The 25,591-nt window shown below is 35.6% G+C and overlaps 2 protein-coding genes and 1 pseudogene across 2 annotated transcripts; 2 read left to right on the forward strand and 1 right to left on the reverse strand.

The window, feature by feature from the left end:
* Positions 1-226: 226 nt before the first annotated feature.
* On the forward strand, positions 227-6,343 carry LOC129881992 (uncharacterized; annotated as a pseudogene).
* Positions 6,344-17,887: 11,544 nt separating this feature from the next.
* On the forward strand, positions 17,888-18,945 carry LOC129882271 (thaumatin-like protein). The gene is made up of 2 exons (XM_055956489.1): positions 17,888-17,986; positions 18,075-18,945. The coding sequence occupies exons 1-2, from the start codon at positions 17,923-17,925 to the stop codon at positions 18,746-18,748; spliced, it is 738 nt and encodes a 245-aa protein (XP_055812464.1). The 5' UTR covers positions 17,888-17,922; the 3' UTR covers positions 18,749-18,945.
* A 19-nt stretch (positions 18,946-18,964) lies between these two features.
* On the reverse strand, positions 18,965-23,650 carry LOC129882270 (uncharacterized). Its single transcript, XM_055956488.1, has 6 exons — positions 23,382-23,650; positions 22,607-22,749; positions 22,449-22,499; positions 20,105-20,326; positions 19,880-19,982; positions 18,965-19,749 (listed from the first exon to the last, which is right to left on the reverse strand). Exons 1-6 carry the CDS (start codon positions 23,468-23,470, stop codon positions 19,164-19,166), a joined length of 1,194 nt encoding a protein of 397 aa, XP_055812463.1. The 5' UTR covers positions 23,471-23,650; the 3' UTR covers positions 18,965-19,163.
* Between the last annotated feature and the right edge of the window lie 1,941 nt (positions 23,651-25,591).

A 25,591-nucleotide genomic window follows, 5' to 3' on the forward strand; every position in this document is an offset into this window, starting at 1 on the left:
GATGCAGGAGAGGGAGGTGAGGCAGGGGCAGAGGGAGAGCAGCACCTGCCAGAGTGGATATCCCTATTGAGGAGGTGTTGGTAGATGAGGCCCCTCTTGCTCCCTAGAATGAGTTCGAGGGAGAGGTGGAAGCTGGAGAAAAGAAAGAGTAGGCTAAATAAAATGAGGACATCCAAACTGGACTACTGGTATTTCCCCTCTGGATCTAATATTAGCTCAGTAGATCATGGCCTTTTTGAGTGGACTGGCTAGCACTAGCGCCATCCCTACCATATCTGCAGCACTTGCTCTTGTTACTCGTCCGTTTGTTATTGCAGCTCAGCCAGCAGATGATGTGGTAGGCATAAATGCATTTTTCATGCCACCAATGGGTCCTGTGATGACTGGTTTTAAGCATGACATGCTCACCAAGTTCTTCAAGCTCAAACCCCCAATCTTTCATGGTACTAAAAATGAAGATGCCTACGAATTTATTCTTGATTGCTATAAGAGGTTGCATAAGCTGGGTATAGTGCATCAGCATGTAGTGGAGTTTGTGACTTTTTCGCTTCAGGGTGAGTCCAAGAAGTGGTGGAGGGCTTATGTGGAGTGTCTTTCGTCTATGTTGCCCCCACTCACTTAGGTTCAATTCCATGCTCTGTTTCTAGAAAAGTATGTGCCCCGTACTTTAAGGGACAGAAAGAAGGATGGGTTTATAGCCCTTGAGCAGGGAGGGTTATCAGTGACTTCCTATGAGGCCAAGTTTCATGCATTTTCTAGGTACGCTACTCAGCTGGTCACTATAGAGGAGGAGAGGATCAGGTTGTTTGTGAAAGGGTTGAACCCCAAGTTGCAAGTACTATATGTCTATATGACTTCGTCTGGCAGGAGTTTCAACAAAGCCATAGACGTCAGACGAAGTCATAGACTTTGTTAAGAAGGTCGAAGGTGTGAGGAAAGATGGGCAGGCCAAAGCTTTGGCTAAAAAGCCCAAGAGTGCAGGTAACTTCTAGGGATCCTATTTCAGAGGGTCAGACAGACCGATGATTGCAGCATGATAAATTCAGTCAGCACTCTTCGCTTCTACTAGCAGTTTTTCAGGTACTCTACAGTAGCATCCGGCCCATGAGGGTCAGGGAGCATCATTCCTAGGTGGCCCGTTCTTTGATCGCGGTTGTTTTAATTTTGGAGAGCCGGACTATATACAGAGGGAGTGCCCTCACCCCCGCGGGACAGTTTCAGCACCCTAGCAGGCCAGAATAGTAGTCCAGCAACTGGAGGAAGCAATGGTAGAGGACGTCCACAGGTTGGGCGAAGAGGCAATTCGAGAGGCCGTGAGGACCGAGGTAATGATAGTGCAAGTCGAGGAGCAGCCCAACCAGACAGGGAGGTATCCCTTCAGGATAATCGGGCTCAATTTTATGCATTTTCAAGTAAGACCGCGGTAGAGGCATTTGACGCAGTTATCACAGGTACTATTCTTATTTGTGACCGGATGGCTACTATTTTGTTTGATCTGATTTCCACTTATTTTTATGTGTCTGTGAAATATGTCTTGGGTTTGGATGCACTGTGTGATATATGGGATGCTCCTGTTCATGTTTCTACTCCTGTTGGAGAGTCAGTCATAGTCACCCATGTGTATCGTGTTTGTTCTATTGTGTTTATGGGATACCAGACTTGGGTTGACTTAGTGATCCTAGACATAAATTTTTTTGATGTGATCATAGGCATGAATTGATTGTCCCCCTACTTTACTGTACTTAATTGTAATGTAAAAACTGTGGCTCTAGATATCCCGAAGAGGGAAAGGTTAGAGTGGGAAGGGGTGTACAAGCCTAAGCCAGCTAAGGTCATATCCTTTCTCCAAGCTAGAAAAATGATAGGGCAGGGTTGTTTGGCTTACTTGGACTATATCTGGAATGTGGAGGTAGAGTCTCCTACTATTGAGTCTATTCTAGTAGTGTGTGAATTTCTGGAAGTTTTCCCTTCAGACTTGCCTGGTATGCCTCCTGACCGACATATAGATTTCTGCATTGACCTAGAGTCGTGTACCCGTCCAATTTTCATTCCTCCCTACCGTATGGCTCTGGCAGAGTTGAGAGAGCTTAAGGTTCAGAGTCAAGAGCTTCTTGACAAGGGGTTCATTCGTTCTAGTGCTTCCCCTTGGGGTGCTCCGGTGTTATTTATCAAGAAAAAGGATGGTAGTATGAGAATTTACATTGACTACCGACAACTGAATAAGGTCACCATCAGAAATAAATACCATTTACCTCATATTGATGACCTATTTGACCAGTTACAAGGTGCTTCAGTCTTTTCAAAGATTGATCTCAAGTCTGGATATTATCAGTTGAAAATTAGGCCTGAGGATATGCCCAAAACAGCTTTTAGGACCAGGTATGGGCACTATGAATTTTTAGTAATGTCCTTTGGGTTGATTAATGCACCTGCAGCCCTCATGAGTTTGATGAATGGGGTGTTGAAACCATTCCTGGATTCGTTCGTGATAGTGTTTATAGATGATATATTAATGTATTCAAAGAGTGAACAGGGACATGCAAATCACCTTCAAATTGTGTTAGGTGTTTTAGGAAGACAAAAGTTGTATGCAAAATTATCTAAGTGTGAATTCTGGCTGTCTTAAGTTGCCCTTTTAGGCCATGTTGTTTCAAAAGAAGGGGTAATGGTGGACCCACAAAAGATTGAAGCACTTAAGAACTGAGCTAGGCCTAGTTTCGTGACCGAGGTTAGAAGTTTTATGGGACTGACCAATTATTATCGCCAGTTCGTAAAAAGCTTTACTTCTATTGCCACTCACTTGACTAGTCTGACTAAAAAGGAGGTGCCATTTCATTGGACTGATAAGTGTGAAGAGAGCTTCCAAAAGCTCAAGAATTTTCTGACCACAACACCAATCCTGACCCTACCAGTCGAAGGTAAAGACTTTATTGTTTATTGTGATGTTTCACATTTTGATTTTGGGTGTTGTGTTGATGCAGGATAAGAAGGTTGTAGCATATGATTCGCGTCAATTGAAGGTAAATGAGAGAAACTACCCAACTCATGACTTGGATTTGGCAACTATAGTATTTGCACTGAAAATTTGAGACATTATCTGTATGGCATCAAGTGTGAGGTATTTACTAATGATCGCAACTTACAGCACATATTCACCTAGAAGGACTTGAATTTGAGACAACGAAGGTGGATGAAGTTGCTTAAAGACTATGATGTCACTATCCAGTACCATTCAGATAAGGCTAATGTGGTAGCAGACGCATTGAGTCAAAAATCGGTGACCATGGGCAATTTAGCTTGTTTGGGGGCTCTTAAGCGGCCCTTGGATAGAGAGATTTAGGCCTTGGAGGCCATGTTCATGAAACTAGGCATCTCATAGAAAGATGGGATAATGACCAAAATTGATTTAAGATCCACTTTTATAGAAGATATTAAGACCAAGCAGTTTGAAGATATGAACTTAAATGAAATTAGAGAAAAGTGTTGATGAGTAATGCTCGAGACTCAACACTTGATGCAGGTAGGGTGCTTCACTTTAGGGGAAGAATTTGTGTTCCCTGGGTAGATGGACTATTCAGAAGATTCTATCTGAATCTCACGGTTCGCGATACTCTATTCACCCGAGAATGACTAAAATGTATCAAGACTTGAAAAGGTTGTATTAGTGACCTGGTATGAAGAAAGACGTAGCTGACTATGTAGACAAATGTCAAAACTGCCAATAAGTGAAATATGAGCAACAAAGACCTTCAGGTTTTCTTCAAAGAATGTCCATTTTTGAATGAACGTGGGAGAGAATAGCCATGAATTTTGTGGTAGGACTTCCTAAGACCTTGGGAAAGTATGACTCCATTTGGGTGGTGGTTGAAAGGTTAACAAAGTCAACACACTTTATTCTGGTTAGAGTGGACTATAATGCACAACAGCTGGCCAGGATTTATGTGAAGGAAATAGTGAGACTGTAGGGTGTGCCCCTTTCTATCATTTCAGGCCGTGATACACAGTTTACTTCCAAATTTTGGGGTAAGTTGCATGAAGAGTTGGGTACTCAACTCACTTTCAGCACAACTTTTCATCCACAAAAAGACTGGCACGTGTGATAGACTTCGAGGGACATTGGGACGAGTTTTTGCCCTTATATGAGTTCCCCTACAACAATAGCTTCCACTCCAGTGTGGATATGGAACCATTTGAAGCACTGTATGGGAGGGGATACAGGTCCCCCATAGGGTGGTTTGAAGCTGGGGAAGTGGAGTTATTGGGGGTTGACTTAGTAAGGGATGCTAAGGATAAGGTAAGAAGCATCCAAGCTAAGCTTCTAGCGGCTCAAAGTCGTCAGAAGGAGTATGCAGACCAAAAAATAAGGGATATGACATTCGAGGGTGGTGAGCAAGTACTTCTAAAAGTGTCACCCATTAAAGGGGCAATGGGAGTTGGCAAATAGGGCAAACTCAGTCCTTGTTATATTGGCCCTTTCGAAATTTTTGACTGTGTAGGGCCAGTGGCATACAGATTGGCCTTACCACCTAGCTTGTCTAGGGTACACCTGGTGTTCCATGTGTCCATACTGAAAATTACCATGGGGATGGGGACGACATCATTAAATGAGACTCGGTGTTATTAGATAAGGAATTTCAGAATGAGGAGGAGCCAATTGCAATTCTTGATCGTGACGTCTGGAAGTTGAGGACTACGGAGATCAATATGGTTAAAGTGTAGTGGAAACATTGTTCGGTAGAGAAAGCTACTTGGGAGACTGAGAAAGACATGCGAGACAAGTATCCTCAACTGTTCAATGAAACAGGTACAACTCTATCTTTATTTTAGCCCTGTTTTCCCTAGTTTACACTCGGAAATGAGTGATGGGTAAATTGGTATCTATTGTAATGACCCATCCCCGCATTAGGAATAGGTCAATGGAAAAGGATTTTAGGCCAGAAAACTTTGGGTTAAAACTTCGGAAATACTTAGCTTAGACCAGACTTGGACGAATTCTAAATTAGGTGAAGTCTTGGGAGATCATGTGAATGATGGGAGGTCAAACCTCTAATTTGATTGGATAGGCTAATAGACAGGATGATACGGAATATTTACGACTTCACGAAATCGCATTCAGACTAGAAAAACCCTCGGAATCGTAATTGGTGTGAAGGATATCTTTTAATACATCTTTGGAAGAGGGTGTGTTGTGAAATGGGGGCTTGGAGCACAAAATCCAAAGTTACTATTTCCGCATATCCCACCAGAGCGAGATTATTCCTGTCAAAGCGGACCCACTGGAGTGGGACAGTCGCGACTTAAGTCAAGAAAAATCCTAGAAATGGTCTTTTTCTGCAAAATCAGTTTCTAAAACTTCAAGAGGCAACCTAGGAGAATTCTATCAATTTCCCATGGATTTTCACACTTAAGGCAAGAATTTTACTCCCTAAATTCATACTTTGATTCCTAGAAAGTATGGTTGGTAATCATTGGGGGAGGGTTTGAACTGAAAACTAATAGTAGAAAATAGCCCTAGGGTAAGGTTAGGATCATGGGTTTGACTTAGGGTGTGAATTGTATTATATTTCATGATAGTTAGGCTATTGTGTTGATCCTGTATATGTATTTACTATTTTTTAGACCAAGAACAAGAAGAACTAACCCTGAAAGGGAAGGTTCTTGCATTGTAAGGTTGTTGAAGCTTGAAATTGAGGTAGGTGATGGTTCAGTTTCTCATATGTGTCTCATATACTTGTTAAATTGCTACATGATATGCATGTGTATATATAAATAGGGAAACATGCTAGATTATGTGTGAAATGATCACTTACTTGCCTATTTTTGTGATAAACCTGTTCTTGATGATATAAATACTTTAAATACTGAATGTATTTGTGATTGTGGTATGTTTGGATCGAGTGTCATATTTCGACACATATTTGGATCGAGTGTCACGTTCCGACACAAAGTTGATCATTTGTAGGTTTCTTGAGAGGACCTTTGTGTGAAATTATAGCATGTGGAAGATATTGAGTTATGATATTGCTGAATATAGTTGAATTTGAGATTAGTTGACTTATTCTGTATATGTATATGCCTATTGTGTGGAATTTAATTATCTATGATCCGCTTGTTGGCTAACCGCGTGATCCTACTAGTACACTGTTATTTTTGTGTACTGAAACTACTCTTGCTCTGCCATTGTATTGAGTACAGGGCATATTCAGCCGGCTACGGAGAGACCTCGGTTGAAAGATTGAAAGATTGTTCAAAGTCCAAGGGTGAGCTATTCTGTCGTGCTGCCGTATACTTTCTCATTAGTCAGTCCTTCTTTGGGGACCCAGATGTTCAGACACTGTTGTAATATTATGACTTCTTTTGGGAGTGTTTCCTTTTTCTTATTCAGATATTTTGTTAGAGTTTTGGTACGGACGACTTTCAGTTCCTACGATGTTTCCGCACTTCTTTTGATATTTAATTTGCTAGCTGAGTTTATGGGAACTCCGTCTTATTCTGGATTTTATTCATGCTTCCGCTAGTCTTTAACTGTTTATCTCGTAAGTTTGATAAGTTGGGCTGAAGGAAATGGTTCTTCCACTGGATAGTTATTGTGGTGCCAGTCGCAGCAGTTCGAGATCGTGACAGAATTGTTCATTATTCAAGATAGATGTTGGAATTTTTTTTAAATTTTACCCTTCATTAATTAAATTTTCAAGGTTGAATTCCAAGAATGAATTAAATAAGTATTGAGAGTTAGCATGGAGTTTGAAAAGGAAAAAAATAGAAAAACATGATCAATTTATGTCTTTATTTTTTTCTTAATATGTATGTCATATTTCAATAATTCAATTATTTTGAAATGAAGGAAGCACTTTATTAGGACAAAAGTTGTTCTGAAGTACGAGTTAGAACATTTTTTTGTGTATTCTAATATTGGTACCTTAAATTTTATAATTACACAATACTTTTAATATCACAAATTTCAAAATAAATAAAATTAACTTTTGTACTAATCAAACTTGCATATAATGAAATAAAGGAGCTACAACGTCTTCAAATAATAGTTCTTTTTTGTTAATTTTTTATTTCAGAAAAAGGCCAAAAATATCCTTGAATTATAGAAAAAGGTTTAAAAATATCTTTCATTCATCTTTTGGTCTAAAAATACCCTCTACTCATCTTTTTGGTTTAATAATACCCTTTCATCCACTTTTTTGACTAATTATAACCCTTCAAACTACAACCCTCTTTTTATTTTTTATTTTTTAAAAATATTTATCATGTGTCATTTTCTTATTGGATGAAATAAAAATCTCACTTCCACTAAAAAATATTCATAATTTATCTAAGTCAAAAACAATATACCTCTTCAACCCCCCCCCCCCCCCCCCCCGTCCCTTCAATTTTGTTTTGTAAAAGCTACATTGATAAATAAGACTAGAATTGTTTTTATCCGATTAACCAGAAAAAAACTATAGATTTTTTAGTTCTTGGCTTGATTTTTCTTTACTGTTTAATATACTTATTTTTTACAATACGTATAAATAAAATAACTAAAAGAATTTAGTTATACGTATAACTAAATTACTTTTAGTTATTACAAGATAGTAAAAAAATATTTTAAACTAAATTAGTTATTACAAGATAGTTAAAACTAAATAAATAATTTTTTTCTATTACAAGATAGTTTTTAGATAGTTATTGTAAAACTATCTTGTAATAATACATATAACTAAAAGATTTATTATATAACTTTTTCAAAAAAAATTTCCTAATTTATCCAAATCAAAACAATATACATGCTTGATAACCATAAAAAACACTAAATTAAAAAAAATACAGCAAATAAAAAAACTATTTTAAAAATATTTTTTCTCATAATTTATCCAAATCAAAACAATATCCCGATTCATGATCCCAAAACAAACTTTATAAAAAAATAAGAACAAAAAGCTACAGCAATAAAAAAACTATTAGAGTTTTTTAAAAAAAAATTGAGGTCTTGAAGAGGCATAAAAAAATTAGTAGAGGTGGATTTTTATTTCATCCAATCAGAAAATGAAACATGATAAATATTTTTTAAAAAATAAAAAGAGAGTTGTTAGTTTGAAGGGTTATAGTTAGCCAAAAAAATGGATGGAAGGGTATTTTTAAATCAAAAAGATGATTAGAAGGATATTTTTAGACCAAAATGTGGATGAAGGGTATTTTTAAACCTTTTTCTATAGTTCAGAGGTATTTGTGGCCCTTTTCCGTTTTCGTTTCCTCTCCTTTTTCATTATGTTATAAATACATACATTGTTTTGCAAACAAAGCTTATGCAAAAACGGAGGGTAAAATTGAGAAATTAAAGAATTAATTTAATCAAATAGTGTATCGACAAATTTGATTAATTTTTCTTTCTACAATTGTTAGCGGAAACGTGAAAATATAAAGAACAAGGAAGAACAACAATATTTAACGTGGTTCAAATAAGAATGATCCTACGTCCACCAGAGAACAGCTGCCTTTATATTAACAAAGAAAAGGGAGAGATCCCAAATACAACTAAGAGAATTGATCTAATCTATTTTGCAAATGCCTTAGAATATAAGAAGACAAGAGAGAAATATTTTTGAGGTGTGTTGCAAATGAATCAAGAGTTACCTATTTATAGGAATAAATTATTGCTTTTGATGTCATCCATGACATCACATTTTGTCAAGATGTCAAAGTTTACCAAATTTTCACCTACCAAGTTTACCAAACCTTCACCTAACTTTCACCTACCAAGTTGCTACATTAAAACTATCTAGAATCTTGTCAATTTAAACAAATCTCCACCTTGGCAAGATTCTTCATTTTCAACTTTCTTTCAGCAACTTTTGATTGTGTCTTCAACCTCAACTCTTTCAATCTCCCCCATGTTTTGCATTCCGAGCATGCATATGAACAACTCCGGCCAAAACTTCTAAGATTACTGGGCAATTCTGTTGTAAGAAACAAGAAGAATCAAACTTTTGTTGAACACACTAGCTCTACCTAGCAGTTGTTCTCCCAGAGTTTGCATCAGTTGATGCATACTCTCGCCAAGTCCTCGCAATGTGCAAACTTGGCAAGCGGGACTATCTTGGTCAGCATGTCTGTAGAGTTATCGTCTGTGATAACCTTTTCGACCATAATAGGTCCCTCTTCAACGACATCTTGAATGAAATGGAATCTGACATTAATATATTTGGTGCGCTCATGAAATCTTTGATTTTTAATCAAATGAATAACACTTTGACTATCACATCTTAGAATTGATTCCAGTTGAACCAAACTCAATTCTGCCACCAAACCTTTCAACCAGATAGCTTCTTTCACTGCCTCTGTTGCTGTTATATATTCTGCCTCTGTTATTGACAAAGCAACAATAGATTGTAAAATTGATTTTCAACTAACGACACTGCCACCGAGAGTAAATATGTATCCAATTTTTGACCTTCTTCTATCAAGATCCCCTACATAGTCAAAATTCATATAACCGAGAACTGAAATACCTTTACTTTTTTGAAAGGTTAGGCCAACATCAGAAGCTCCTTTGAGATATCTCAATATCCACTTAACAGTTTCCCAATGCCGTTTTCCTGGATTGGTCATGCACCTACTTACTATACTTACAAATTGAGCAATATATGGATGTGTGCACACCATAGCATATATAATGCTACCAACTGCGTTAGCGTAAGAAACTTTTGACATATGATCCACCTCATCCCCAGACTGAGGTGTTTGTAATTCTGAAAGCTTAAAATGAGAAGCTAATGGTATACTTACTGGATTACTCATCTGCATATTAAATCTCTCAATAACCTTTTTGATATACCTCTTCTGAGAAAGATGTACAACACCATCTTCTCTTGAAATCTCCATTCCAAGAATATTATTTGCGGCTCCCAAAGCCTTCATGTCAAATTCTTGCTCAATAGTTTCTTCAAAATATTTATCTCTGTGATATTGTTAGCAGTAATAAGCATATCATCAATATACAATAGTAAATAAATCATAGTTACTAGACATTTTCTTATGATACACACATCTATCAAATGCACTCCTCGAGAATCCATGCGTAGTCATGAATGCGTCGAATATTTTGTACCACTGTCTAGGGGATTGCTTCAAACTATACAAAGACTTCTTTAGTTAGCATACATGATCTTCTTTTCCCTCAGCTAGGAAACCTTCAAGCTATTGAAGCTCCAAATCAAATTGTGCAACTAATACTAGTAGCACGCGAATTGAGCTATGTTTCACGACTGAAGAGAAGATCTCATTATAGTCAATTCCCTCTTTCTAACTGAAACCCTTTGCAACCAATATTACCTTGAACCTAACATCTTCCACTTCTGGAATACTTTCTTTATTTCTGTAGATTTATTTGCATCCAACTGTCTGCTTGCCCTTTGGACTTTCAACTAAGACCCGTGTCTCATTTTTGTAAAGAGACTCTATCTCTTCCATCATGGCTAACCGTCATTGGGCAGCATCTTTGCAAGAAGTTGCTTCAACATAAAAAAAGAGCTCGAGGTCTTTAATCTCTTATTCTGCAGTTATAAATGCATATGCAATCAGATTTGCTTGCTCTATAAGACGTTCCGATTTCCGTATCTGCCTTTTGTCGCTTCCCTTCGCAATTGTGTATGGTTTATTCACAACATGTTCTTCAAGATCTGCATCTTTTGACTCATCAACTTGAGTCTCTTGATCTTTTTTCTTGGTATGCTCCACCGATAGCTTCACCTGCTTGTTGTTCTTGTTTTTTGATAACTCTACAGAAACTTTACGAAGATCAAATATAGAGGATTCCTCAAAGGTAACATCTTTACTAACTACAAATTTTAGTAAAGATAAACACCAAAGTTTGTAACATTTTACTCCATCTATATACCCTATAAATATAGCCTTTTTAGCCCTTGGTTTAAGCTTTTCTTTATTAACATGATAATAAGACAGAGACCCAAATATTTGCAGGTATGAATAGTTAGAAGGTTTACCTAACCATACCTCATTTGGAGTCTTAAAGTCAATCGCTGATGCTGGAGATTGATTGACAATATGAGAAGCATTGTGAACTGTTTCAGCCCACAACACTTTGGACATTTTGGGTTGTAAGAGCATACAACGAGCCTTCTCAAGAAGAGTTCTGTTTAGTCTCTCAGCAATTCCATTCTGTTATGGTGTGTACTTGACCGTCTTATGTCTTGTGATCCCATGAACCTTGCAGAAATTATTGAACTCTTCACTGCAAAACTCCAAGCCATTATCTGTGCGAAGATACTTGATTTTTCTCTCCATTTGATTCTCAACCAAAATCTTTCATTCTTTAAATGCTTCAAAAGCATCACTTTTTGCCTTCAAGAAATGCACTCAAACCTTTCATGAAAAATCATCAATGAATATGAGAAGATACCTCTTACCTCCCTTAGATGGAAACTGAGAGGGACCCCATAAAGCTGAATAGATGTAGCCTAGCACTTCTCCCATCTTATGCTTACCAGTACTGAAACTGACTTTCTTTTGCTTCCCTAGGACGCAATGCTCACAAAATTCAAGTGTGCTGATCTTCTTACTGTTCAAAAGGTTGCATTTGCTCAATATCTCCAGTCCCTCGTGCGCTCATATGGCCCAGTATCATGTGCCATAATCTTACTTTATCATCATCAAATAACTTCTGCACTGTAGATGCATTAATAGAGCCAACAATGGTGTTTCCTGCTAGTGTGTAAAGACCATCCTCCAGCTTGGCCTTCAGCATCCTTCATTGTACCTCCCTCGCTCATGTACCTGTAGCCTTGATTATCTAGAGTACTCAGGGATATCAAATTCTTCTTCAGATCAGGAACATGAAGGACTTCTATAATAGTCCTCACGATTCCATCATGGCAGCGAACCTGAATTGAACTAATGCTAACTATTTTACAAGTTGCATTATTGCCCATTACTACAGTTCCTTCACTTTTCTCATAGCTTCTGAACCAATCTCTTCGGAATGTCATATGCAGAGTACAACCAGAGTCTAACACCCATTTGTTGTCATAGACTCCACTATTGCATGATGTTGTTAGTACATGTGCATCATTAGAATTATCTACCTGCTCACCAATGGATGCACTCGCCTTTTCTTTGGATTTTGACATAGGATAATCTCGTTCAAAGTGTTCCTTCTTGTGACATTGATAGCCCTAACACTCTGCATTCTTCTTGTTCACATGAGTTTTTGATATGTGCTTTATCCTTCCCTATTGGCTAGTACGACCTCTTAAAAAGAGCCCACTAGCTTCATCATCTTTGTCTCCTTCAAAATGCCTTCGTACATCACAAGAATTAAGTGTTTGCCGCACTTGCTTAAGAGTGATAGACGTCTTACTATATATCATTGAATTTTCAAAATCATGATATTTTGAAATCAATGAAAATAACAAAGCACATACAAGCGTCTCCTCATCCTTCTTAATTCTAGCAATCTGTAAGTCCATCACAAGTTTATTGAATGTATCTAGATGGTCTTGCAACAAAGTACCTGACTCCATCTTAAATGTGTGAAGACGTCGTTGTAACAATATCTTTATTGTAACCGACCAATTCTGGTAAAGCCCTTCCAACCTATCCCATAATTGTTTCAGCGTCTCCTCAGTACTTGTACTCACTTCACAAAGCACGTTAGGTGCAAGGAATAATTGGATTACACTCAATGCATCTCCTTTAATCTTTTCCTTGTCGAAAATTAATATGTTATCGGGTACTTTCCGTCAATAGCGTGGATTGAACTTTCCCTCTGCAATAACACCATCATCTGAATATTCCAAATATTGAAATTGTTGCGCCCACTAAATCTATCAATTTCAAACTTCATAAAACTCATTTTTACATGTTTTTCCTCTTCTACTACAAAGTATTTGGAAATACATAAAATCAAAATAATTCTTTTCTGATGTGGAAGTTTAGACTGTGCTGCAACCACAGAGAACCTTGGCTCTGATACCAATTGTTAGCGGAAACATGAAAATATAAAGAACAATGAAGAATAATAATATTTAACGTGGTTCGGATCAGAATGATCCTACGTCCACCAGAGAACAACTGTCTTTATATTAACAAAGAAAGGGGAGAGATCTCAAATACAAATAAGAGAATTGCTCTATCAATTCTCTAGTCTTCTAATGTATTTTGCAAATGCTTTAAAATATAATAAGACAAGAGAGAAATATTTTTGAGGTGTGTTGCAAATGAATCAAGAGCTACCTATTTATAGGAATAAATTCTTGCTCTTGATGTCATTCATGACATCACATTTTGTCAAGATGTCAAAGTTTACCAAATTTTCACCTACCAAATTTACCAAACTTTTACCTAACTTTCACCTACCAAGTTGTTACATTAAGACTATCTAGAATCTTGTCATAACAATTTTATTAGTTCAAAAATTATGTGTATGTACATTTGAAAAGTTTTTGAAGATATATATTTATTAGAAATTGTATTCGTTATCTCAAAAGAGTAATAAAAATGATTCGAGATACGAATGCTCATACGAGAAAGTTGACTTTTGGGTCTGAAACTTGGGAGGTTGCTCTATTTAAAATTTTGAATCCGTCAAATATTATACTCAAGTGGAAGTTCCACTACTAAAAATCTGTCAAAAAATGATGCAAAAAAGCGACAGACTGCGTCATTTTTTTGGTCAAACTCGACGGAAAAGCGACGCAGTTATTTCCGTCGCTTTTTTGTTCGACGCTTTTAATAAAGCGACGGATTGCATCGCAAAAAGCGACGGACTGCATCGCCCCTAAAAAATTTTTTTAAAAAAATATATAAAAAAACAACGGACTGCGTCGTTTTATTTTTTAATTTTTAATTTTTTTTCCATAAAAGCGAGGGACAAAGGGTCCCTGTCCGTCGCTTTTGTTCTTGGTGTTCTTGAAAATTTCCAAAAAAGCGACGGACATAGGGTCCCTGTTCGTCGCTTTTCTATAAAAAAAAATACAGAAAAGTGACGGACTAAAGGACCATGTCCGTTGCTTTTCCTGTAGTATTTTTGACAGCAGAAACTTTAGTTTCTGCTGCCACCTGCAATTAAAATGTAATTCAATAATAATCAATACAATCCAATCCAACACAACTAACCAACCAACAAAATACACAATATGCATCATAAGGAACATAATTAAACACTCAAAACGAATGAAGTCATAATATTTTAAAGTCTTTCAAATTTAACAACTAAAAGCTCATATATTATCTTACAATAATTCAACATTTCTAAAGTGCAAGTTGGATTTTATTAGACAATTAAAGTACAAACTAATTCCAACAAGTAAATCAAATCAAATCTAAGTGTCAACACTAGATGGACACAAATTGATCTTGCAAGAAAATCAATTTTGTCATCAATAGGATCAACTAATGTTGTCACTTATGCTAAACTAACACTTTATCACTAAAGCACACTCTAAAAATTCAAACATATCCTAAGAAATCAAACAAAACCCTAAGAAAAATGCAGGTGTTGTACATTGAATAAAAAAATCTAATATATACAATAGTTAAAATTTAAGTGGAAAAAGTACCTCGAATTTTTTCAATTTGGGATGAGATGGAGGGGTTGGTGGCAGTGGGTTTGGCGGCGTCGAATATTGGAATATTTAATTAGATTGTACCTCTGCACTAAAAAAATTGTACAAAAATATTCAACCTTAATTAATTATTTCAAGTATCCTAAGTTCAAGTATCTAAAGTTGAGAATTTATACAAACCAAAATAATTTCTAACTACTTAATTAAAAAATCCTAAAGTTCAAGTAAAAAAATTCTAAAGTTCAAGTTTTAAATTCAAGTTTAAAGTTCACAACTTAAAGTTTACATGCATATCCTTCAAAAATTCAAGAATTCTCAAGTTCAACATTTCTAAAGTTCAAGAGCCCGTTTGGATGGACTTAAAAAAAAGTAACTTTTATGTATGAAGTGTTTTTAGAACTTTGAAGTGCTGAAAGTTATATTTATAAATAAGAAGTTGAGTGTTTGAATAAAAGTATTTATGTTGAAAATAAGTGTTTGAATTTTAGGGTTAAAAGAATAAAAATGATAGTTTGAGAATTTAATTAAAATATAAGGGATATAAAAGTAATTTCCATGGTCAAACAAAATGACTTTAAGCACTTAGAAAAAAAAGTTAGAAATCCTAACTTTTCATTTTTGACTGACTTTAAGAACTTTATGGCTTAAAATTAGCATTAGGCAAACACGTCCAAAAGCTAAAAAGGGGCTTTAAGTTGGTTTTGACCAACTTAAAGCCCATCCAAACGGGCTCCAAGTTGTTTTTTTTCTAACTTAAAGTACAAACTTTCAAATTTCAAGTATAATTAAAGTTCAAGTATCTAAAGTTGAGAATTTATACAAACCAAAAAAATTCCTAAGTACTTCAAAAATCCTAAAATTCAAGTTCTAAAATCTAAGTTCAAGTTAAAAAATCCTAATATTCAACTTTAAAAATCTTAAATTCTAAGTTCAAAATTTTAAGTTGAAAGTTCACAACTTAAAGTTTATATATCCTACAATAATTCAACATTTCTAAAGTTTAAGCTTAATTAAGTCTTAAAAACCACAATTCAAGAAACCAAAGTTAATAACTTCATGAAAAAAAAAATAATTCACAATTTCTAAAGTTCACAACCTAAATTCAAATAAGTAAATGCTACACCAAAAAAAATTCTAAGTTCAACTTAAAAAATCCGACCTAAAGTTCAAGTTCTAAATTCAAGTTCAAAGTTCTAAATTCAATACAAGTTATGATTAAGTTCAAAGTTGTAATCAGAAGCTCTAAATAAGTTCTAAGTTTCTAACTTCTAATTAACTTCTATAATTACTTCTTAAATCTAACTTGTAACTTCAACAACACTTCAAGTCAAACTAAAAAATACCCAAATTTACAATCTAATTAAAAAAAACCAATTCAACTAAAACCCAAAAATTTTCATTCACTAATTCACAATTAAATATACAAACTAACAATGTTAATAACTTTATAACTTCAAAAACACTTCAATTCCAACTCAATAAAACCCAAATCACAAACTAATTCAAAATACCCCAATTCAAAATAAAACCCTAAAATCAAAACTATAACTTTTTATTCACTAATTCACAATCAATGTTACAAATTGACTATGTTAACAACATATACTACAACAACATAAATGAAATAAACAAACTAATAATTCAAACTTTTCTCAATTTACAAAAAAAATAAAACCCTAAGTTTAACAAGGAGAGAAAAAGAGAAGAGAGAGAGGGGCAGACGGAGTACCTGAGAGAGAGGGAGGGACGACGACGGCGGAGACGCCGGCGAGCTGCGGCGGGGGTGGGGGTGAGCATCGGAGTCGGGTTTTAGGGGAGGGGATCGAAGAGAGAGAGAGAGATAAGAGAGTATAGAAAATAAAAAATGGGAGAAGCTGTGACTGATATTTAGTAGGGGGCGACGGACAGCGTTGCAAAGTCCGTCGCTCCATTTAAAAAAAATTGACCAAAAAAGTGACGGACTAAGCGACGCCGTCCTTCGCTTTTTTTAAAAAAAAATATTTATAAATAATAAAATAAAACTTTATAAAAAATATATTATAAATTAAAATTAAAAATAAGCGAAGGACTCCGTCGCTTATTTTAAATTAAAAATAATTATTTTTATTGAAAGCGACGGACGGCGTCGCCGTTTATAGTAAAAAATTAATTAAAAATATTTTTGGCACAAAAGTCCACCAAAAAAAAGCGACGGACATAGAGTCACTGTCTGTCGCTTTTTAAAATAAAAAATAAAAATAAAAAAATAAAAAATATAAGCGACGGACGGTGTCCCTTTGTTCGTCACTTTTTACCATCGACGCAGTCCGTCGCTTTTCTTTTCATCATTTTTTCACCATTTTTTAGTAGTGTTCTTTAATCATATAATATGTTTGCTACTATATCCACAATTAGATGTTTAATTAGATATTAAGGAATCTTTTTTATCCTTACTACGAAGTTAAGCAATAGCTTAAAGCTTAATGCAAGTTTAAATTCCCCCTTATAAAGTGTAAAACAGTTTCTTTTTCACAAAAAAAATAACTTGTTCAGATCTTGTCATGTGAAAATAGTAGGGGTCGTGTGATAGCTGATTTAGACATGTGCATAAGCAATGCCATATTTAGTAGCTGGTTAGGAGGTAAATTATTCATGAATAAAAATAATATGATATTTGATTTGTAATTTAAAAATCCACATAACTAATACACGTATAAGTTATGAGAGAATTTATGTACAATATTTTATGCACGATAGAAGAAAGAAACTTTATTATAGTTTTCTGGTTATCCCACTAGGCATTGGGCCCTATTCATCGATCATCCGAATAAGAAGAGAGCACACATCACAAAATGTGGCATTTTATTCGGACGATAAGCTAATTGTAATGTTACAAGTAATTGAGGCGCATAGGGAATGTGGATCACGGACAAGTTATCTGATCAATAACAATGGTCTAAGTTGCATGGACTCTCCACTTTAGCTGTCTCACCCGCGTCAAATTCTCCAAAAATACTTATGGAGAATTGGACACACGCACCCATTGACATTTTTAAAAAGTCCGAGCAACATAGGCGATGACAATTCTAGCTTATGATGAGTGAGTCAAGTTGAAGCATGTACACAAGCTAAGTATCTCCAAGTCTCATTAAGCTATAGTGAGATACAAGTCCTCCACTTGAAGCAATGCATATGTGCCCTTTGTTCCCAAAAGAAAGGTAAAAAGATACATTGTGAATTATAATAACTAAAAGCACACTGTTAAACAGAATCTTTAGTTTGTACTTAAGAATTTGAGTTGTCCAGAGTTAGCAGCTAGCTCTTCCACTCCCCCACTAACTCAGTATAGCAATATCTCAAAAGTGTCAAAATGCTGATTTTATCTCATCTACTCTGTATTTCACTCTGTGTATTCCTCTTTCTTGTTAGCACAAGTAATTCCTGACTCTTAATCCATGTCCTAACTTGTTTGCATGCACAACATTTTCTTGACTTGTTTTACTATTTGTCATGTGACTGCAGATGGGACACAACTTATTCTAGTTAACAACTGCAGAAGAAGCATATGGCCTGGAATTCTTGGCAATAGAGGGAAGATGACTCCTAAAGATGGCGGCTTTCACATGAGGAGTGGTGATGAAGTAGTCTTTGATGTGCCTAAGAAGTGGTCGGGTAGGATATGGGCCAGGCAGAATTGTCACTTTAATAAGACTGGCAAAGGCTCATGTGATACTGGAGATTGTAATGGCCAGTTAAAATGCCAGGGGTTAGAAGGTAAACCACCGGCTACTGTTGTGGAAATGACACTAGGCTCATCGACTTCACCCTTGCATTTCTATGATGTGAGCTTAGTCGATGGCTTCAACGTGCCAGTTTCAATGAGACCTATTGGTGGAGGAATAGGTTGTGGCGTGGCAGAGTGTGATGTTGATCTGAATATATGTTGTCCAGCTGCACTCGAAGTGAAGATTGGTGGAGAAGTGGTAGGGTGCAAGAGTGCTTGTTTGGCTATACAATCAGCCAAGTACTGCTGCACAGGAAAATTTGCAGATCCCAAAACATGCAAACCTACTATTTTTGCTCATCTATTTAAGGCCATCTGTCCCAAGGCTTACAGTTATGCATTTGATGAGTCTTCTAGCCTAAACAGGTGTAGGGCTACAAGGTATGTCATTATCTTTTGCCCTCCAAAATAAGAGTTCTGGGAATCTGTATACAAGTTTCATGTACCTTAGGATTGGATGGAAGCACATGTCCATCTAGTGGCACTTGTTGTCCAACTTATGTAATTCAGTCTTAACAGAAAATTAATTGAAGGTCAATGAACAGCAATATTAGTACAAACTGAGATTCCCATATGGTGATAGAACTCACCAAATTAAAAATACATTCAACAGTAGATGCTCTAAATATACTATATAACCAAAAAATACAGCATCACATGAAGATTTCAGTTAAACAAGAAAAAGAAGAAAAATTGGAATGGTGACATGACGGCGAGGAAAGGTTATAAATTATCCAGAAAATACTAGGCATTTAACGCAGAATGTTATTTGTAATATCACAAAGATATATTAAGCCAAAGAACATGGTATTGCCTTAACATGTACATCATGTAGAGGTGTCTCTATTTTGTTCCTCAGACGTGGCTTCACTAGAGCTACTCTGCGCAGGAGGATCCTGTGTAGGTGGACCAAGGCCTAGCAATAAGGGAGCCTGTTTCTTTTCATTACTTGGTTTAGTATCCTCATTCCTATTCGCCGCCCAAGCTCTCAGAGGTGGTTCGAAATGCTTACTAGCAACATCGGGTGGTAATGCATCCTCTCCAGGGAGAACAACTAGGCCTTTCTCTCTAAGAGCAGAAGGCTCATTGTAGCAGGTATTCCAGAGTGAATCTACCAGCTGCCTCTCTTCTTTAGCAGCACCAAGATCCTCAGTTGACATAGAGGAAATCCCATTGATTCGCTCCTGGAGTATTTGCTTGAGTTTCTCGTCTTCTTCAATTGATGAGGAGCCATCTACCTGTCCTGTCCTGTCTTGGGCAAGATCAAGAAGTCCTCGTAGGGCACCCTCTCGCACTTCTCCATCGTCACTAGAGGCTAGATGCATCAAAACTCGAGGAAATCCTAGCTCAGTCACTACATTGCAGTCTGAACGATTCTCATGCAGTAAATAATGGATCAAGTTAAGGGCTTTCCTGCAAAAGAACAGAAACTATACCTATTAGAAAGAGAATACAAAAGAGGACACTTTACTGTAAAGTAAACAGCAGCTTCAGCCATGGGTGATTCAGAAACATCTGGAACATGACATAGCAAAAATAGTACCTTTGAAACCTCACACTCTCAGAACTCAAAGCATCTCTTAAAGCTGCATAACCATTTGCAAGACGAAATGCAGCAATGGCAGGCTTGTTGTGCCTGATTAAAGCTGGAACAAAAAGTTAAAATAAAATGCTAATTGATCAGTGCTACTTGAACACAGATGACATGACAACTAAAATTAAAACTCAATTAACTAATGAATCATTCATCAACAGGAAATGTACCCACATGAAATTGCACCAAGAGCTTTAGTGCGGGCAGTAACATCAGGATCTGAGGTGAAATTTGACAAAAGAGGTTCTAGGCCATTAGCTTCCATTACCAGTTGTTGGCTCCTCGGGTTGTTCTGAACAATTGTACTTACGACTTCTGCCGCTTTGGCTCTAATGTTAGCATGGGAGTTCTTTAAGTAACCAAGAAGAGGCACCAATCCACCAATTGAGTTCAGATCTGCCGAATAAATAATAAAAGGAGAGAGCATGAGATTAAAACTTCTTATAATGGGAATATCACATAATTAACTATTGAAAGCTCCAATAGAAAATGACAACAAAAGTGAGTAAAGAGAACAAATTCCCCAAGGAGCGAGGAGGAAGAGGACGCAAAGAGCAGAGAGTTAATAGTAAGGAATAGCTATGAGCCAGTATCACTAACAAAGTAAAGACCACCTCCCAGGTCTCTCTGGTCCTCTTCCCTTTTTCTAGTTTCCACAGCCGTAACCCAAGGAATACTGCCTCCCAGGTTCAAGGGGCTCTTGAGAACCAATATAGCTTAGTCATAGGGATTCCAGTTTAACATTAATGCTGTAAAGGATGAGAGATTAAATGGTTTCCTTTATTTCATACTCTTTGGTACTCTTAAAGGCCGCCTTCTATAAGTGCTTCATTCTATCGAAGGAAGCAACCAGTCACCGATAGCAACCAGTTACCGAGCTCTTAAAGAGGCACCAGAGTCAAAACATCTCAAACTGTAGGACATACCAATTCTCTTTATGCCCATGAAAGCCCCTTAACTGCAGTCATACCAAAGTCTCCAAGAAACCTCTTTTTTTTTCTTTTCTACTTGGTATACCTTTCTTTCTTTACTTCTAGGTTGAATAGAAGTCTCAAGTACCTCATATTGTAGAACTCAATAACAACAAGAGTACATTCATATGAAATACATATAAAAAGAAAATTGTGACTGCTTATATAAATTATCAGAATTAAGCTTTTTTTAATGACAAATTATCAGAACTAAGCCTACGACCGAAAAAAGCAGGACGAAGGAACAGAGTGATGTATAATATGGACTACTTAATAGTGTCAGCTTGGTCCAATAAGCTTCATTTGTTTGTTTTTCATTAAGTAATTATTATCTGAACACAACCAATTATAACCACTAGAACCAGAGATGAACATAAGGAAATCAGGAGCGACATCCAAGAGGATTACATGGACTGAGGTTTTTATTTGTTTGGATATGTGATTGAAGCACAAAGGTCTACAAAAGAGATTAACATGAAGTTGCATAACTTTACTGGGCACTTATTGTCACATGGTTTTCCTTAAGATGAATGGATGCACATCCTTGAATTAATCGGAAGTAAAAGATGAGAGAAATATCATTACTGCTATATTGAGAGAGAGAACGGACTTCATCAGTCTAAGAAAAAACCAATGTACAACTATGTTGCTCGGACTCTCCAGAAATATTGGAGCACCCGTGTTGGATCCTCCAAAAATGCAGTATTTTGGAGTATCTGACATGCATGCTGGTAAGTAGCAACTCTACATAAATGCTTGATGCTTGTCAGGCCATAATTCACAAAACAGGAAATAATTACAGTCTTGGCTCCTAGATGAACACAATGATTTGAACCACCTTTGTGTATCAGCAATGAACAGGTCAGCAAAAGAATGAACTCATATAACCAATGAACCTACTCCTTGATCAGGAATTTTTGTCAATTGCTGAGAAATTCCGCGGGCCAGTGGTGCACGGGCACTGGTTCAGAACTAGGCAATAATTGGTACGCACCTCTACTCTTCTCCACTTAAATACCAAAATTTTGAATGTGGCTGAGCTCAAACACACAACGTGCAACATTGGAAACTTCAATTAAACCTACATGATATTATTAAGAAAATGGACCTTTGGCCAACTGGACCCCAAAAGCTAGCTTAAAAGGTGACGATTGAGCAAAAGACCATATAAAGAGACAAGAACTCATTCTTTCAACCAATGTGGGACATGCTAACACTCCTCTGAACACCCAGAGTAGACATCTAGAGCGTGAACAATTTACATAGGGGTTAGTCAGTAAACTAAGAATATATTGGTGTGGCTCTAACTCAATATTAAGAAGTCCAATACTATACAAGGAGACAAAAATCTATTCATTCAACTAACGTGGGACATTCTAGCAGATAAATCATCAAATAAAACTTTCCATAAATCAACCAACCAACTAATCAATCAACTAGGCCTCAATTCCAAATTAGTAGGTTTTTTAAGAATTATGTAATACTTGTAAATATCAAATCATGATATATAAACGTTTCTGAAGACCTAAATTACACCAAAAACTCACCATTAGCCATGTCAATCGATTCGACGTGTTCTTGTAGCTCATCCAGCATATCTGTTAAATCATAAGGCCAGAAAATAAGACAAAATGAACAAAATTCATAAGACACGATTACACATTCCAAAAAAAACTATTAAACCCAAATGCCTCACACCATGTACCTTCAATATCTTGGGAAGTCACCCCCTGTGATTCCAAGACCTGATCTGGTGTTTGCATGACAAGTGTAATCTCCTTCATTCTCTTTATTACATCAACAGTTTGAGCTTGCATAGCCTCCATGAACCACCTCCTGTCCTCCTCACTATCCCACAGTAACACAATTAACCAACAACTTCAATATAAAACCAACTTCCACACAAAATAACATATAAAATTAGAAACTTTATTCAAATTACTACACCAATCAACCTACAACAACAAGAAGATACCAATGACAATTCCGCAAGTGGGACGCAAACCTTACCCCTTGGCTCAAGTAAAAACATTACAAAGCAGTTTGAAAAATGAAAACAACAAGAGTGAAGGCAAGACAAAATGCTAAAAAATTCCATGGCAAAGCATACTAAAAGAAACAATCACTACACCAATCAATGAACAAATAAAAACAAAAACTTTATTAAAATTACTACACCAATCAATCCAAACCAATTTGTCTGTTATATGAATCCTCTTTATCTGTTCCACTTCATATTTCAACTATTTTTAGCTGGTCTCAACCTACAATACCCCTCTTTTATACTACAGCCTTTGAAAACGAGGATTATGAGCCCGCCCCGCTACCCTTCTCCACTTAGATACGAATTATACTACTCAAATAAACGACGACCCAAGAAAAGGAATTCAATTGGGGAAAAAACCTCAAACCAAAGTTGCATTCTTTTTTGCTATAAAACAACTTCTGTATCATTATTAACAAGATTTGAATTTGGTTACCTCAAATTGCGAGAAGGAGGATTGGTGCCATCAGCATGAGAAAGACTCCACTTCAATAAACCATCCCAATTAGGTCCCTCTTTAGCCATTTTCGATTTACTAATTGGATTTTGGAGTTTGGTTTTGCAGCAGAAGAATTTATTGGAGAGATTTTGGAGAAACTAGAAGGTACTGGAACTTTGGAGAAGAAGGGCTTTATCTTGGAGAAGGGTTTATTATTCCTATGGGTATACAAATTACAATAGGGATATAATTACCTCAAATTTAATTAAGTTAAAAATCATTTACTTATCTAAACTTTACCATAAATTCGACTCAAAAGGCATTTCAAAAGACATCGAGGGATATTGATGATGGCTCATATGTGTAAATAACCAACCTCAAAATTAATTGAGCCACCTGAAGGACCGTTATATTTATTTTGCTCTTTAATGCCTTATTTATATAATATTTTTTTATATCATATAACATATTTATTTTTTAACCTGAGTATTTTTATGAATATGTTACAAAATGTAACACTATTCTTTCTATCATTTTCATTTTAATATTGCGTGTATTATGTATGTATATACAAATATGCATGTGTGTATATTTAAATATTATTTTTCACCTATTTTTTATTATCTATATAAATAAATAAATTTTAATTGTTATTAATAAAGTAATTTTAAAAACTTTAACTAAAATTTGTTTACAATATAATAAACGTAAACGATAGCCGTAACAATAAATGTGAAAGGGACAAGAGGAACACTACCCTTCTCAATAGACTCCACTAGTCAACCTAAATATCAAGTAACTTACGGAAATTCACTGAGCTAATTATTTACACTATTAGTTTATAATATTATAAATTTTATTAGATTTTGAACTTTCAATATATGTATCTGGTGTATTCAGATATGTTTAAATGTATGTATCTCGAATATATGGGATAAAAAATATAATTTATTTTAGATACATTGTATCCAAGTGAATTCGCATGTATCTGAGATACATAGATAAATTTCGCTCGCCTCCTATCTTTCTCACCACTCTTTTATTTCGCTCGCGTATTTGGTATCCCAAATACGTGTATTTAGTATGATTTGCATGTCTTTGAGATACATAAATAGATCTCTCTTACCTCCCTCTCATTCTCTCTCGCCTCTCTCCTTATTTCAGTGTATCTGATAGCAAAAAACATATATTTAGGTGTATCTGAATTGAAATCTGATACGAAATTATTAATTTATTGAGATAAACTGCAATTATTTCAAACTATATGAAGAATTAATATATGATAGAAATATTTGTGTAATTAGATAGTTTTTGTAATATCAAATTAAACTTTTCGAAGGCCTTCTGGTCCTATTGCTTGTTTCGGCCCAATAGATCTTGCTGATATCCACATTAAATTGGGCCTTATTCATAATATTCTCTAATTAGACTGGGCCTTATTCATAATTGATTCTTAAGTTTTGCAGCGTCTTGCCTTCGTTTTAATTTGAGGGGAAAAAAAATACAACGCATGGTACTTTTTATGTTTTTTGAATTTCTTAGGATCCGTTTGATCATGTGATATGAAATTATGATAAGAAATTATAAGATGAAATTATAAAATGAAATTGAAGTTTTATTTGGACATGCACTTTGGACTTTTTGTGTTATATGTTTTTTCATAAACATAAAACCCCCATAAGTTGTAAAACTATTAAAATTGTGTTAATTCTTCAAACAATCTTACCAAATAAGCAAAAATTTATAAAATCGTATAATAAACTATTACAAAGTTATTCTAAAAAATAGAACATTTATTAATCAAACTTTAATTTAATAAAAAATTGAACATAAATTAAAATGTACAAGTCTTTAATATAATCCTCATGCATAGTAAATAGTCAATTGTGAAATAAAGGTTGAAATTATTAACAACTAAGAGAATTATTTTTCTATTAATGCCAGAGCGTAGGGCTGCTTATCGGACGGATAATTTTACTTAACGATTTGGTCTATCGGATATCGATTTTTAAATTTACTAAGCCGCTAGCCAATCTATAAAATATCAATTGATTTGGTAACGGATTACCAATTATCAGATGATTATTGGGCGGTATATCGGATAACCTAAAGAAGTTCATAGACTATTTGACAACGAAAAAGAACTTAAGTTGACATTGAAAATGTGGAGTTGATTGAAAAAAAGCTGTACCATACGAGCAAAAGTC

The sequence above is a fragment of the Solanum dulcamara genome, chromosome 3, assembly GCF_947179165.1.
Source record: "Solanum dulcamara chromosome 3, daSolDulc1.2, whole genome shotgun sequence".
Classification (NCBI taxonomy): domain Eukaryota; kingdom Viridiplantae; phylum Streptophyta; class Magnoliopsida; order Solanales; family Solanaceae; genus Solanum; species Solanum dulcamara.

What these genes read in the sequence shown, in the direction of transcription:
- LOC129882271 (XM_055956489.1), top strand. Translation starts at nt 17,923, where the DNA reads ATGCTGATTTTATCTCATCTACTCTGTATTTCACTCTGTGTATTCCTC. An exon ending in CCTCTTTCTTGTTAGCACAA is followed by an intron (nt 17,987 to 18,074) that starts GTAATTCCTGAC and finishes ATGTGACTGCAG; the next exon opens with ATGGGACACAACTTATTCTA.
- LOC129882270 (XM_055956488.1), bottom strand. Translation starts at nt 23,470, where the DNA reads ATGGCTAAAGAGGGACCTAATTGGGATGGTTTATTGAAGTGGAGTCTT. An exon ending in GACTTCCCAAGATATTGAAG is followed by an intron (nt 22,500 to 22,606) that starts GTACATGGTGTG and finishes ATGATTTAACAG; the next exon opens with ATATGCTGGATGAGCTACAA. An exon ending in GAGAGTGTGAGGTTTCAAAG is followed by an intron (nt 19,750 to 19,879) that starts GTACTATTTTTG and finishes GTTCTTTTGCAG; the next exon opens with GAAAGCCCTTAACTTGATCC.